The sequence below is a fragment of the Pseudorca crassidens genome, chromosome 3, assembly GCF_039906515.1.
Source record: "Pseudorca crassidens isolate mPseCra1 chromosome 3, mPseCra1.hap1, whole genome shotgun sequence".
In the NCBI taxonomy this organism is placed as follows: Eukaryota; Metazoa; Chordata; class Mammalia; order Artiodactyla; family Delphinidae; genus Pseudorca; species Pseudorca crassidens.
In genome coordinates, this window is record NC_090298.1 from 56,067,290 (window position 1) to 56,082,966 (window position 15,677).

The window sequence follows — 15,677 nt, forward strand, 5'->3', positions numbered from 1 at the left end:
TTGAGTGAGAAACTAAATCCTAACAGTAAATTCCGTTCATTCTTGTCGTAGCATTAGTGTTTGATAGAATGGGTGGCAGGCATTTTATATTAATGGCTTGAATTGAGATTTCACTTTATAAGTTGGGTTTTCATTAAAATTATCCTTATGCATGTAATGACTATGTTGCTATTTTGATTAAACCTCCAGCTCTCCACAACTGCTAAAAGAATCAAATTATTCTAAAATTGCTGTGGATCGAAGAACAGCTCTCTCTTCTGCCTCTGAATGTAAGATAGATCGTAGTGAAAGGAGAATGCGTCGAAAGATTAAACCAAACGTCCCCAAAGGGCGTGGATCAAAACGAATTCGGAGTAAGACCTCTAAAAAGGAACCTAGAGCTTCTAAGCCTGTGCTGGTGACTCTTCGAGCTTCCCAGGAAGAAGACGAAGATGATGCGGAAGACTTTGACTCTGACTATGAAGAAGAAAGCTATCATCTTGCTCCAGAAGAAGTAAACAAAGCTCCAGTGTTTGTACCTGTTGGTCTCAGATCTCCTGAACCGGTTTCTGCTCAGATTGAAGAAACCATGGAAGAGGTAGTTTGAATTTTGAATCCTTGGAACTTTATCTTACTTGTTTTTTGCTTTCAATGGATCATTATCTCTTCTCTTAGTGATTATTAGGATTTGAAGATTATTAGAGTAATTTGTTTGGGGCCTGCTGCATAGCCTAGGAAATCAGTAGAAATAGGCTTGTGTGATCTCCTGTGTTTACTCAGCCCCTGCAACCCAGGCCCAGCACAAGGTAATCAGTATAACAATACTGAGAGAAATCTAATTTCACTTGTATCTGGGGGCTACTTAATTTCCTTTCTGGTTAATTTTTTAAAAAAACAAAAAACTTGGCAGATGTTTTCTATTAACTCTTTGTGGTAAGCTCAAGTTAAGCTCTGGTTGGTAGAGAAGGTAGAAGGGACATATTTCTTTCTCTTTCTCTCTGTCTCTTTTTTTAAAATAAATTTATTTATTTTGTTTACTTTATTTTTGGCTGCGTTGGGTCTTCATTGCAGTGCATGAGCTTCTCATTGCGGTGGCTTCTCTTGTGGAGCACGGGCTCTAGGTGCGCGGGCTCTAGAGCGCAGGCTCAGTAGTTGTTGTGCACAGGCCCAGTTGCTCCTTGGCATGTGGGATCTTCCCGGATCAGGTCTTGAACCTGCGTCCCCTGCATTGGCAGGTGGATTCTTAACCACTGAGCCACCAGGGAAGCCCTCTCTCTTTTTTTTTTTTTTTTCCTCTCTCTTTTTTTAATTGTGGTAAATTACAGGTAACATAAAATTTACCGTCTTAGCCGTTTTAGAGCCTACAGTTCAGTGGCATTAAGTGCGTCCATCCACAGAACTTTTTTTCATCTTGAAAAACTACAACTCTGTACCTATTAAACAATAATTCTGATTATTCCCTCCTCTCTAGCCTGTGGCAACCACTTACTCTAGGTCCCTCATGTAAGTGGAATCATACAGCGTTTGTCCTTTTTGTGACTGGCTTATTTCACTTAGCATAATGCTTTCAAGGTTCATCTACACTGTAGCATATGTCAGGATGTCTCTTTTTTTTTTTTTTTCCTGGCTGCATTGGGTCTTCTTTTGGCTGCACACGGGCTTTCTCTGGTTGCGGTGAGCAGGGGCTACTCTTGTGGCAGTGTGCGGGCTTCTCATTGCGGTGGCTTCTCTTGTGGAGCACAGGCTCTAGGCACGCAGGCTTCAATAGTTGCAGCACGTGTGCTCAGTTGTGGTGCGTGGGCTCTAGGGTGCGTGGGCTTCAGTAGTTGTAGTGCACGAGCTCAGTAGTTGTGGCTCGTGGGCTGTAGAGCGCAGGCTCAGTAATTGTGGTGCACAGGCTTAGTTGCTCTGAGGCATGTGGAATCTTCCCAGACCAGGGATTGAACCTGTGTCCCCTGCATTGGCAGGCAGATTCTTAACCACTGTGCCACCAGGGAAGTCCAGGATGTCCTTTTTAAGGGCTAAATAATATTCCATTCAGTATATACAGTACCACATTTTGTTTATTCTTCTGTCAGTGGACAGTTGGGTTGCTTCCAACTTTTTGCTATTATGAAGAACACTGCTATGTACATGGGTATACAAATATCTCTTCTAATCCCTGCTGTCAATTCTGCAAGTGGAAATGCTGGATAATACAGTAAATTGTAAATCAATGTTTAATTTTTTGAGCAACCCCCATACTGTTTTCCATAGCAGCTGCCTTATTCTACCATCTTATCAATAGTGTACGAGGGTTCTAATGTCTCCACATCCTTACCAACACTTGTTTTTTCTGGTTTTTTTTTTTTTTTTTTGATAGTAGTCATCCTAATGGGTTTGAGGTAGAGGAACATATTACTTCAACTTACTTTTTTTTTGCGGTACGTGGGCCTCTCACTGTTGTGGCCTCTCCCGTTGCGGAGCACAGGCTCCGGACGCGCAGGCTCAGCGGCCATGGCTCACGGGCCCAGCCTCTCTGCGGCATGTGGGATCTTCCCGGACCGGGGCACGAACCCGTGTCCCCTGCATCGGCAGGCGGACTCTCAACCACTGCGCCACCAGGGAAGCCTGTCAACTTACTTTATTATGAAAGCTCCTTACTCTTTTGCCTCTTGGTCTAACTTTGTAACTTCAAAGTTTTCTGTTCTGCCTCAATTTTCAGTAACTTATTTTGGTTATAGAGCATCATATCTGAATCAGTTTTGTATTCATGGTAGATTCAAAAGCCATTTGAATTACAAATAGAATTCCAAACTCACCCTTTTTTATTCATTGTTAATAATACCATGCTAAATGTTATAAAGTTAGTTGGAATGGTTGAAGCTAAATAAAAATGATGTGAAGTGGTTTCTTGTAATTAAAGTTCAAAGTAAAGATAATGAATTTAAATTTTGGTTGAAACCAAGAAAAGGTAAAAGGAAAGTTAATTTTGTGCAAGCACGGCTGGTTACCACTGCATGAAAATTCATTTAGCTATATGTTTTGTATTTTACAATTTCTTTGGGTGAAAGGCAAATTCCTCGTGAAAACTAATACTAGAAATTAACTTCTGAAAATCAGGTTCTAGGATATATCCCTGAATTAATACAGAATGCCTTCCTTTTTTTAAAAATTTATTTGATTTATTTAGGCTGTGTTGGGTCTTCGTTGCTGTGCGCAGGATTTCTCTAGTTGCGGAGAGCGGGAGCTACTCTTTGTTGCGGTGTGCGGGCTTCTCTTGCTGTGGAGCACGGGCTCTAGGCACACGGGCTTCAGTAGCTGTGGCACGTGGCCTCAGTAGTTGTGGCACATGGACCCTAGAGCACAGGCTCAGTAGTTGTGGCACATGGGCTTAGTGGCTCTGCGGCATATGGGATCTTCCCGGACCAGGGCTTGAACCCGTGTCCCCTGCATTGGCAAGCGGATTCTTAGCCACTACGCCACCAGGGAAGCCCCACAGAATGCCTTCTTAAATAGCATTGATTATAATAATTGAGCAAGGAAAGCTTAAATTGTATTCTTAATGGCCAGTTTACTAAGGCAGGGAAATTTGTTTATATGTTAGAATATGTCCCCTTTAAAAAGCGTTGAAATGCAATGGCATATTATTAAATCATAAAGGGATCTAAAATATTGATATATACTTCAACATGAACCTTGAAAACATTATGCTAAGTGAAAGAAACCAGTTAACAAAAAAATCGCATATTATATGATTCCATTAATATGAAATATCCAAAATAGGAAAATCTGTAGAGACAGAAAGTAGATCAATGGTTGCTTAGGGATTTGGAGATGAGGAGTTAAAGGAGTAGGTATAGGGTTTCTTTTTTGAAGTGATGAAAATGTTCTAAAAGTAACTATGTTGATGGTTGCACGTATCTGTGCTTCCATCACCAAAAAACATTGAATTATACGATTTAAATGGGTGAATTGTATGGAATGTAAATTATATCTAGATAAAGCTGTTAAAAACATAAAGCTTTGAAACTGTGTAGTGCTTACAGAACCAACTTTCAGTTACCTAGAATATTCCCATTATCCCCCCAATCCCAGCTTTTCAGAAAATATTTTGTCTTTTCAAATCACTCGAACTTTTAAAATTCATCCCAGGCCTATAGGATATTAGCAAAGATTTTTCTCTGATTGCATCTGAGCAGACAGACACAGAACACATAGGTGTTACTATAATAAACGTCTCAAAGGAAGATTTTCAAACTTGACTGCTCAGTTCCTACTGAATCACAGTCTTTTATACTCATCTCTCTGTTAATAAGGGAATAGAAGCCAGACTCCCTTGTTTATAGTCTAGGAGATAAATGTTAGTGTTTTTAACCCCCAGACTGTAGGGATCTTTGAAATAAGCCTGCTAAATGAAGAGTAAATGTGAGTGGACTCGTTATTTTACATGGCCATTCATCGCTATGAAGAATCATACAGGTTTTGGGGTTGTGGGAGAGAGTAATTGCCTTGGTGGGTCATGTGTACGATAAATCTTTTTAAGTGCTTTCAACTCATCTCTATGATAGCACTTGGAGCAGTGTATGGTTGGTTACATGTCTGTGTTTCTTAGATCGTGAGTTCCTTGCAGGCAGGGACTGACTTGTCTTATTGAGCTTTGTATTCTTGTACCTGTAGCCCTCTAGTTTTTAGGAAGCGTTTCATAAATGTTGACAGACTGATGAGAGAAACTGTGGGAAATTTGGGACAAACTGGGGATAATGGAAAATGCAATGCTAGGTACTAAGTAGATTAGCTCTGGAAGTTTTGCTTATTGTTTGTAAGAATCACAGACGCCTCAAAAACATTAAATGTTTCACTTTTGCCAAGTTGATGTCAATCAGTTTAAGAATTACTATATTTCGGTTTTTTAAATCATGTATAAATGTGAATTCTTTCTTCAGTTTAATATTTTATTTTATGATTCATTTTGTTTTTCTGTGATGGTATGCCAAAATGAAATAACGAAACTTTTCATTTTGACAGCTTGAAATACCCATGAATATCCCAGATGTAGGATGCATAGCTGTTGTTGAACATCAGCTCTCATCAAACATAGATTTGACTACTGAGGAAATGAAACAAGAAGAAAATCTGAATGCATTATCAGTTGTAAGCATCCATTTTAATATGTTTTGTCTTTAATTCTTTGTTTACTTTTAAAAGACTAAGTTATTTTGAAAGCTTTAGGTTTACAGATGGTTCTTAACTAGTATGATAGAAATTATTCTATTATTTCTAGGAGCTGTAAGTATGAATGGTAGAAACTAGTGAATAATTCATAGATTTTTATATTTGACTTGAAAAGCATAGATTCCTGTGTGTGGGCGTAGCTCAATATCTTCATAGACTTATGTTAAAATTCTGATGCATTAAATATATACTAAATGTAAATTATTTAAAACATATTTAGTTGCCTTTTGCTTGGCACTCTTCCTTATTTAGTTGGTATTTATCTTGTGTTTGTAAATGAAGAGTTACAACTTTTTCAAAAACAGTTTTATTAAGATACAGTTCATACACTATACAGTTAATTCATTTAAAGTATATGATTCAATGGCTTTTAGTGTATTTACAGCTATATGCACAATCTTAGAACATTTCCATCACCTCAGAAAGAAGTCTTATGCCCAGTGGCAGTTGTTCCCCTTTTTGCTTCCAGCCTTCCCCAGGCCTAGGCAACCAATGATCTACTTTTTGTCTCTATAGATTTCTCTATTCTGGAGATATACACACAGTATGGTCCTTTGTGCCTGGTTTCTTTCACTTAGTCTAGTGTTTTCAAGGTTCATTCATGTTGTAGCATGTATCAGTACTTCATTCCTCTTTGTGGTCAAATCATATTCCATATGAATATACTACATTTCCTTTATTCATTCATCTGTTCATGGACATATAGGTTGTTTCCATCTTTTGGCCATTATAAGTAATGCTGCTATAAACATTTGTGTACAAGTTTCTGTATGGACATGTGTTTTCATTTCTCTTGGGTACATTTCTAGGAGTATAATTGCTGTGTCATATGGTAACTTTGTTTAATCCTTTGAGGAACTAGCAAACTGCTTTCCAAAGCTGCTGCACCGTTTTATATTTCCACCAGCAGCGTATGAGGGTTCCAATTTCTTCACATCCTGACAATATTTATTTGATTTTTTGGATCTAACCATCCTAGTAGGTGTGAAATGGTACCTCATTATGGTTTTGATTTGCATTCCCTATTGATTAATGATGTTGAGCATCTTTTCACGTGCTTTTATTGGCCATTTTTATGTCTTCTTTGGAGAAACGTCTATTTTGAGTCTTTGCCCATTTAAAAATTTTTTTGGTCTATTTGTCTTTTTTTTATTGAGTTGTAAGAATTTTTTTATATTCTGGATACAAGCTCCTAATCGTATATGTGATTTTCAGATAGTTTCTCACATTCTGTGGGTTGTCTTTTCATTTTCTTGATGGTTTCCTTTAGAGCAGGGGTCCCCAACCCCTGGGCCGTGGACTGGTACAGGTCCGCGGACTGGTACAGGTCCGCGGCCTGTTAGGAACCGGGCCGCACAGCAGGAGGTGAGCGAGTGAAGCTTCACCTGCCGCTCCCCATCGCTCCCCATCACTTTCATTACCACCTGAACCATCCGCCCTCCTCCCCCATCCATGGAAAAATTGTCTTCCACGAAACCGGTCCCTGGTGCCATGAAAGTTGCGGACCACTGCTTTAGAGTACTTGGACTTCATTTATCTATTTTTTTCTTTTGTTGCTCATGCTTTTGTTGTCATATCTAAGAATCCTTTCCCAAAGCCAAGGTCCTGAAGATTTACTCCTGTTTTACATTTAAGTCTTTAATCCATTTTGAGTTAATTTTTTTTTTTTTTTTTGGCCACGCCACACAGCTTGCGGGATCTTAGTTCTCCGACCAGGGATTGAACCCCGGCTCCCAGCAGTGGAAGCACCAAGCGCCAACTGTTGGACTGCCAGGGAATTCTCCCCATTTTGTGTTAATTTTTTATATGGTGTGAGATTAGAGTCCCACTTCATTCTTTTGCATATGACTATCTAGTTGTTGCACCATTTCTTTGAAAAAACTGTTCTTTCCCTATTGAATTGTCTTTTATTTTTGTCAAAAATTCGTTGGCTGCAGATACGTGGGCTCTCAATTCTATTCCATTGATTTATTTGTCTGTCTTTATGCTGGTGAGACTCAATAGATTTGTTGCTTTGTAATAAGTTTTGGAATTAATAAGTGTAAGTCATCCTATTTTATTCTGTTTTTAGGATTGTTTTGGCTATCATGGGTCCCTTGCAATTCCATATGAATTTTGAAATCAACTTGTCAGTTTCTACAAAGACATCAGCTGAGATTCTGGTTGGGATTGCATTGAATCTGTAGATCAGTTGGGGGAGCAGGTGTTGCCCTCTTAACAATGTTTGAGTCTTTCAGTCAATGAACATGGGATATTTTCCCATTTACTTAGCTTTTCTTTGATTTCTTTCAACAGTGTTTTGTAGTTTTCAGAGTATGAGCTTTGCATTTCCTTAACTTCATTTTCAAGTATATTGTTGTTTTTGATGCTATTGTGAATGGAATTGTTTCCTTAATTTCATTTTTGGTTTGTTTATTGCAAGTTTATAGGAATATATTTGATTTTTGTATATGGTCTTGTGTCCTGCAACTTTGCTGGACTCATTTATTAGTTCTAATAGTTTAGTGGATTCCTTAGGATTTTCTACATATAAGATCATGGCGTATGTGAATAGAGATAGTTTTACTTCTGTCTTTCTGTATTACTTTTGTAGGGCTGCTGTAACAAAGTACCACGAACTGGGTGGCTTAAAACCACAGAAATTTATTCTGTCATAGTTCTAGAGGCTAGAATTCCAAAATCAAGATGCCCCTGGTGATGGGTGCTTTCTGGTGGCTCTGAGGTAGAAATCATCTTGGGCCTTTCTCTTACCTTCTGGCACTTGCTGGCATTCCTTGTCATTCGTTGGCTTGTGGCAACACAAGGTTAACCTTTGCCTCCATTGCCGCATGGTGTTGTCCCTGTATGCGTGTCTGTGTTTCTTTTCTTATAAGGACACCAGTCTTATTGGAGTAAGGCTAACTCTAATCCACTATAACCTCATCTTCACTTGATGACACCTAGGAAGACCCTATTTCCAAATAAGGTCACCTTCACAGTACTGGGGGTTAAGACTTCAACATATCTTTCTGAAAGACATAATTCAGTTTATAACACATTCCAGTCTGGATGTCTTTTATTTCTTTTCTTGCCTAATTACCCTGTCTAGAACTCCAGTACAATGTTGAATAAAAGTAGGGGAAAGCATCCAGTCTTTCATCATTAAGTTTGATGTTAGATGTGGTTTTTTTCATAGATGCCCTTTTTCAAATTGAAAAAGTTCCATTCTGTTCCTAGTTTGTGTGAGTGTTTTATCATGAAAGAGTGTTGGAATTTGTCATATGCTTTTTCTGCATCTCTTGAGATGATCATGTAATTGTCTTTTATTGTATTGATATGATGTATTACATTGATTGAATTTTGGATGTTAAACCAAAAGTTGCATTCCTGGGATAAATTCTACTTAGTCATGGCATATAATTTGTTTTTGGATATTTATTTATTTTCTTTATTTTTTTGGCTGTGTCAGGTCTTCGTTGTGGCACATGGGCTCCATAGTTTGTGGCGCGGGGACTCTCTTGTTGAGGCACGTGAGCCCAGTAGTTGTGGCACGCGGTCTTAGTTGCCCCGCGAAATGTGGGATCTTAGTTCCCCGGCCAGGGATCGAACCCCCGTCCCCTGCATTGGAAGGTGGATTCTTTACCACTGGACCGCCAGGGAAGTCCCCATGGCATATAATTTTTATATGTTGTTGGATTCAGTTTGCTAGTATTTTATTGAGGATTCTTTTGTCCATATTCGTAATAGATACTGGCCTATTATCTCTGATGAATCTGACACCAGGTTCTTGTGGTATTAGGAGCTGAAAGCCCTCCAAATGGGGCCTTCAGGGAGAAGGGACCCTGTTTTCCTGGCCGCAGCAGTCTGAGGTGGAGTCTACCTCACTGAGCTGGAAGGAGGGAGAGAGCCGTCTTAGCTCAAATACCACAGACTTTCACCTTTGTTACTGAATTTTCAACAATTTTATCGAATATATGTGCATCTTACGCCCTTAGGACCATTTCCAGAGGCTTTAAATGGTGGTTCTTTAATAAATTTTACCAGTTTCATTGGGGAGAGGGTCAGCAGAGCTCCTCATGCTGTCATGCTGGACATAGATCCTATAACTTCTTAATTTATTAAAATTCATTTAATTTTTAAGCCACCTAGTAGTGTAAAAAATTTGTGATATTGTTCAGACCTTGGTTTCCATTGAGTCAAAACTAGCAGCAGATGTGACTAAAGTTGAAGGATTATGAAATTGAAGAAGTAAGAAAGGCAGATGCTTGTTGCATATGATCAGAATTAAAATTTGCATATAATATAAGCAAAAGGTAAAAGAAGGAGCAAGAGATAAAAATATTTGGCTTTTAAATGATTTCTGTTCTTGTTTATGAAATTTTATGAATAATTGTAAATTTCCACTCCACTGTAACCAAAAGCATAGAAAGACCTGTAAAATGTAGTGCTTTGAGACATGGAACATGTGTTTGGGAAAATACCTAAGCTATTACTTTTCTTTTCCTCTTTTAGGAAATGACCACAGGTGAACATTCCCAAGCTGAAACAGGTAACTGTTAATAAGGAAACAGCTAAAAATACTTGGTTAACACCAACGAACAGAGTGATTTAATAGTGGTGGTAATTATTAAATGAGTCAGTTTGCTGGAGAATTGAATGAAAAGATCCAGCAGTTTGAATATGTTATCTCTAGGAGAAATTTGGGTTCTTGGAATGCTACTTTAGAGAGTGATTAAATGTTTGATAAAGAAGTATTTATTTTCTCTGATTTGCACAGATGTCTTTCCTTTGAAGGTATTAAGTTATTTAACGAGAAGGAGGCATTTTCAGTGAGTAAAAGTCAGCAGTTGATGCTCTATTTATAGTATATAAGCTGAATGAAACACTACCCTAGTAAGGGATTAGTGGTATGGAGGGTTTTGAAACTTGTTACTAGAGGATAAACACCTAAATTAAAATTCTTTTCTAAGCAACCAAACATAAATTTCCCGATTCATTTTTCTATTTTAATGTTGATCTGGTTTTTCACAAGGTACCAACGATGGAAGCACTGAAGCTGCCATAACTTTACTTACGATGGGAGGTCTGGTGTTGCAGTCAGAGATCAGTACAGAACAGAGTGATGGTAAGAATGAAAGATAAGTCCTACCAAAAAAAGAAACCTTTAAAATCCAACTTTTAAGAAATATACCCATATTTGAATATTAAGTGAATATCTGCCTTTTACATTTGAAGTTGGCATCACTGTGTTATTTTTCTGGAAAAGGTAATATGTATGCATTGATCCATCCTACTTACTACTTACTTAGCCCTCTAATGGCCTCCATTTCCATATAGTGCACTGGGTTTATTAAAGATAATTTGTATTTGTAGAATAGTTAATCTAGTGAATCCTCTACCTTTATCATCATAAACATCATTGGCTAACTGAACTCCTTGACCACTGATCTCTTCACACATGTTTCTTTAGTGAAGGAGCCACTACTTTAGATAGTCTTCACAATTACATGACAGTCAAATACAGTATGAAGGGGCAGTATTAGTTATTGAGATAATTTAGTTTAGACTATTCTGTTAGTTTGGACTGAGCCAAAAAATATGTCAACCCAGACTCTTAGTATTTTATTTTCGGCTATGGCCTTTACTATCAAAGTACCTTCTACTTTACATTAAATGGATAATCATGTTACTTATAATCCTGTTAATCATTTTAACTGCTGATGAGTGACCTGCCATTTGTTTTAAGTGTCAGATTTCTTGGCCCATAACTATATATTTATCAGGAAAGTCTCTGATTTGCGTTCCCTATAGGGCTCCTTTTTCAATGGCAGAGTATTGCATTGTAGCCTGTCACAAATATCTAGAATGTAAAATACAGGTTTTAAGAAATTATAAATGAAGATAATCCTATCTGGAAATTCATCTGAGGTTATATAGTTACTGAAAGTAACAAAAAGATTTATTTTTAATTATAATAACAGAAAAGTTTCAGTCTATAAGAATTATTAAACTTAGCACATGTCAAATCTCTGGCATGAAATACGAGGTCATAAATTTAAACTTGGAGCCAAAAAGAGCAGACTTTAAAAATAACATAGTTTCTCAAATGTGTTTTACCCATTTTATCATTCTGCTAGTCCTCTCCTAATGAATTGAATAAATCTTTAACACATTGTTTACTCAAAAAAAAAAAAAAAATTAGGGAATTCCCTGGCGGTCCAGTGGTTAAGACTCCCTGCTTCCACTGAAGAGGGCACGGGTTCAATCCCTGGTTGGGGAACTAAAATCCTGCATGCCACGTGGTGCGGCCAGAAAAAAAAATAAAAATAAAATAAAAATAACATAGAATTTTACCGTTGCTGCATGTTCAAGGATTTATTTGGACATCTGTTTGTATTTGGTCAATTTTAATTTTCTGTTTTTTTCTGCAATAGGAGTATGTGTACTTCCTGATGTTCATTCAAGCGATAAAAGCCATATTCCTTTTTGCCCAGATAATACAAATCTCAAAATTGTTCATGAATGTCAGGAACCTTCTTCACCTATCCGTAGTGCATCTCCATCAGTAGAAGAAAACAAGATTATATTGGATGAACAAAGTACTAAAGAAGAAATTGGTTTAATGGAAGAAGTAAAGGAAAACTCTATATCATCCAGGTTTATTTTGCTTTATTAAACTATTATTTTTTTTGAGTTTTACAAAATAAATTAGTGTTCAATTAATAAATATATAAACCAACCATCAATTTGACCAATAGCTTTGAGTAACAAATAAATGTAAGGTGGGCAGTGCTGATTTTTCACCCTTTAAAGTAAGGTTTAGCAGATTTTGATTTTAGTTTAATGGTTTGCATATTAAAATTACCACAATGGGTGTTTTAAGCATTATTGAAACAGTTTTATGTAAATATAGTCCCAGTTTTACAGACATGGTCCAGATTCTTACACAGAATCCTGAGAGAATTCTTACACAGTTGATTAATTTCTCTTTCTTCCCATCTCTTTCTAGGACAACTTCAGAAGTGACCAATAATTTGAGAATGAGAAGTAGATTTGCCAAGCCTAAGCCAAATCTTAAGAAAATTTTAGGGACCAGCAGGTTTGGTGCTCATCGGGAAGTTCCCAGTTTGTTTGTAACTAAAGAAGTGGAAATTCAAAGAGGTAAACTTTATTGTTCCCCTGAAAGTTACAAAATTACTTTGACCCAAGAAATTTCATTAGCATTTCAAATGGAATATTCAGTTGTTACAATTATTTTAACTATTAAAAAGTTAAAACATACAGAAAGTAGAATGAGCTATAAAATAAATACCCATAAACCCGCCAACTAGTTTCACTAATTATTACCCTTTCACTATATTTACTTGATCAAACTTTCTCTTCATATATATTTTTTTCTGTATGTGTTTATACATGAATACTCAAGCAAACATCTCTTAGGCATACATTGCATGTGGCAAAAAATAAGACAGTACCCAAAAGTCAAAAATTTTAAAACCTCCCTCTTCCTTGGTTCCCAGCCCCTAATCCCATTTCCAGTATCAGTTTTTATTGTAGACTTCTAAAAATGTTTTATACACATATGCATCTAAATAAGGGTGTGTGTATATACACACAAGCACCCATATATATACATACACACATACATATATATGTATACACATGTATATTCCTTTCAGCAAGAACAAAAATATATGTATACTATATCATATATACTATTCAGCACTTCTTAAAAATAACAATTTTATTGAGATAATTCACATACCATAGAATTCACCCATTTAAAGTGTACAAATCAGGATTTCCCTGGTGGTCCGGTGGTTAGGACTCCGCGCTTCCACTGCAGGGAAACGGGTTCGATCCCTGGTCAGGGAACTAAGATCCCATAAACTGTACTGAGTGGCCAAAAAAAAAGGAAAAAAAAAGTGTACAATTCAATGGTTAGTATATTCAACTTTTGAGTATTATAAATAATGCTGCTAAGAACAGTCATTATAAGTTTTTGTTTGGACATATATTTTTATTTCTCTTGAGTTTATACCTACAAGTAGAATTGTTGGGTCATGTGCTAATTCTGTGTTTAACCTTTTGAGGAACTGCCAAACTGTTACAAAAGTGGCTGCACCATTTTATATTTTCACCAACAATCGGTGAGGGTTTCAGTTTCTCTGCATCCTCCCAGACACTTGTTATTATTTGTCTCTTTGAGTATAGCTATCCTAGTGGGTGTGAAGTGCTATCTCATTGTGTGTGTGTGTGTGTGTGTGTGTGTGTGTGTGTGTGTGTTTTAATTGGGGTATAATTGCTTTACAATGTTGTGTTAGTTTTTGTTGTACAACGAAGTGAATCAGCTATATGTATACATATATCCCCTTCCTCTTGGACCTCCCTCCCACCCACCCACCCCCATCCCACCCATCTAGGTCACCACAGAGCACCGAGCTGAGCTCCCTGCACTATATAGCAGGTTCCCACTAGCTATCTGTTTTACACATGGTAGTGTATATATGTCAGTCCCAATCTCCCAATTCATCCTACTCCCCCTTGCCCCCCCGTCCATGTCCACACGTCCGTCCATTCTCTACATCTGTGTCTCCATTCCTGCCCTGCAAATAGGTTCATCAGTACCATTTTTCTAGATTCCATGTATATGCATTAAATTATACAATATTTTTCTCTTTCTGACTTACTTCACTCTGTATGACAGATTCTGGGTCCACCCACATCTCTACAAATGACCCAATTTCGTTCCTTTTTATGGCTGAGTAATATTCCACTGTATATATGTACCACATCTTCTTTATCCATGCATCTGTTCATGGGCATTTATGTTACTTCCATGCCCTGTCTATTGTAAATAGTGCTGCAATGAACATTGGGGTGCATGTGTCTTTTTGGATTATGGTTTTCTCAGGGTATATGTCCAGTAGTGGGATTGTTGGGTTGTACTGTAGTTCTATTTTTAGTTTTTTAGGGAACCTCCATACTGTTCTTCATAGTGGCTGTATCAATTTACATTCCCACCAACAGAGCAAGAGAGTTCCCTTTTCTCCACACCCTCTCCAGCATTTACTGTCTGTAGATTTTTTGATAATGGCCATTCTGACCGGTGTGAGGTGATACCCCATTGTAGTTTTGATCTGCATTTCTCTAATAATTAGTGATGTTGAGCATCTTTTTATGTGCCTCTTGGCCATTGTATGTCTTCTTTGGAGAAATGCCTATTTAGGTCTTCCACCCATTTTTTGATTGGGTTGTTTGTTTTTTTTTGATACTGAGCTTTATGAGCTGTTAGTATATTTTGGAGATTAATCCCTTGTCAGTTGCTTCATTTGCAAATATTTTCTCCCTTTCAGAGGGTTGTCTTTCTGTCTCATTTATGGTTTCCTTTGCTGTGCAAAAGCCTTTAAGTTTAATTAGGTCCCATTTGTTTATTTTTGTTTTTATAGTCATTACTCTAGGAGGTGGGTCAAAAAAGATCTTGCTGTGATTTATGTCAAAGAGTGTTCTTCCTGTGTTTTCCTCTAAGAGTTTTATAGTGTCTGGTTTTACATTTAGGTCTTTAATCCATTTTGAGTTTATTTTTGTGTATGGTGTTAGGGAGTATTCTAATTTCATTCTTTTACATGTATCTGTCCAGTTTTCCCAGCACCACTTATTGAGGAGACTGTCTTTTCTGCATTGTATAGTCTCGCCTACTTTGTCATAGATTAGGTAACCATAGGTGTGTTGGTTCATCTCTGGGCTTTCTATCCTGTACCATTGATCTATATTTCTGTTTTTGTGCCAGTACCATACTGTCTTGATTATTGTAGCTTTGTAGTATAGTCGGAAGTCAGGGAGCCTGTTTCTTCCAGCTCCGTTTTTCTTTTTCAAGATTGCTTTGACTATTCGGGGTCTTTTGTGTTACCATATAAATTGTAAAATGTTTTGTTCTAATTCTCTGAAAAATGCCATTGGTAATTTGCTAGGGATTGCATTGAATCTGTAGATTGCTTTGGGTAGTATAGTTATTTTGACAATATTTATTCTTCCAGTCCAAGAACATGGTATATCTCTCTGTTTGTGTCATTTTTGATTTCTTTCATCAGTGTCTTAATAGTTTTCTGAGTACAGGTCTTTACCTCCTTAGGTAGGCTTATTCCTAGGTATTTTATTCTTTTCGTTGCAGTGGTAAATGGGATTGTTTCCTTAATTTCTCTTTCTGATCTTTTGTTGTTAGTGTATAGGAATGCAAGAGATTTCTGTGCATTAATTTTGTATCCTGCAGCTTTACCACATTCATTGATTAGCTCTAGTAGTTTTCTGGTTGCATCTTTAGGATGCTCTATGTATAGTATCATGTCATCTGCAAACAGTGACAGTTTTACTTCTTCTTTTCCAATTTGGATTCCTTCTCTTTCTTTTTCTTCTCTGATTGCCATGGCTAGGACTTCCAAAACTATGTTGAATAGTAGTGGTGAGAGTGGACATCCTTGTCTTGGTCCTGATCTTAGAGGAAATGC

The 15,677-nt window shown here is 37.2% G+C and overlaps 1 protein-coding gene across 3 annotated transcripts in view; it reads left to right on the forward strand.

The window, feature by feature from the left end:
* The window catches only part of BDP1 (B double prime 1, subunit of RNA polymerase III transcription initiation factor IIIB), an 87,991-nt gene that overhangs the window by 51,103 nt on the left and 21,211 nt on the right, over nucleotides 1-15,677 (forward strand). For 2 of the 3 annotated variants that reach the window (XM_067730933.1, XM_067730935.1), the window contains exons 25-30: nucleotides 190-577; nucleotides 4,987-5,112; nucleotides 9,685-9,721; nucleotides 10,205-10,297; nucleotides 11,607-11,829; nucleotides 12,182-12,333. In XM_067730933.1, the coding sequence (XP_067587034.1) occupies nucleotides 190-577; nucleotides 4,987-5,112; nucleotides 9,685-9,721; nucleotides 10,205-10,297; nucleotides 11,607-11,829; nucleotides 12,182-12,333 (1,019 nt within the window). The remainder of the gene's footprint in view (nucleotides 1-189; nucleotides 578-4,986; nucleotides 5,113-9,684; nucleotides 9,722-10,204; nucleotides 10,298-11,606; nucleotides 11,830-12,181; nucleotides 12,334-15,677) is intronic. The other variant, XM_067730934.1, reaches the window with a different exon arrangement.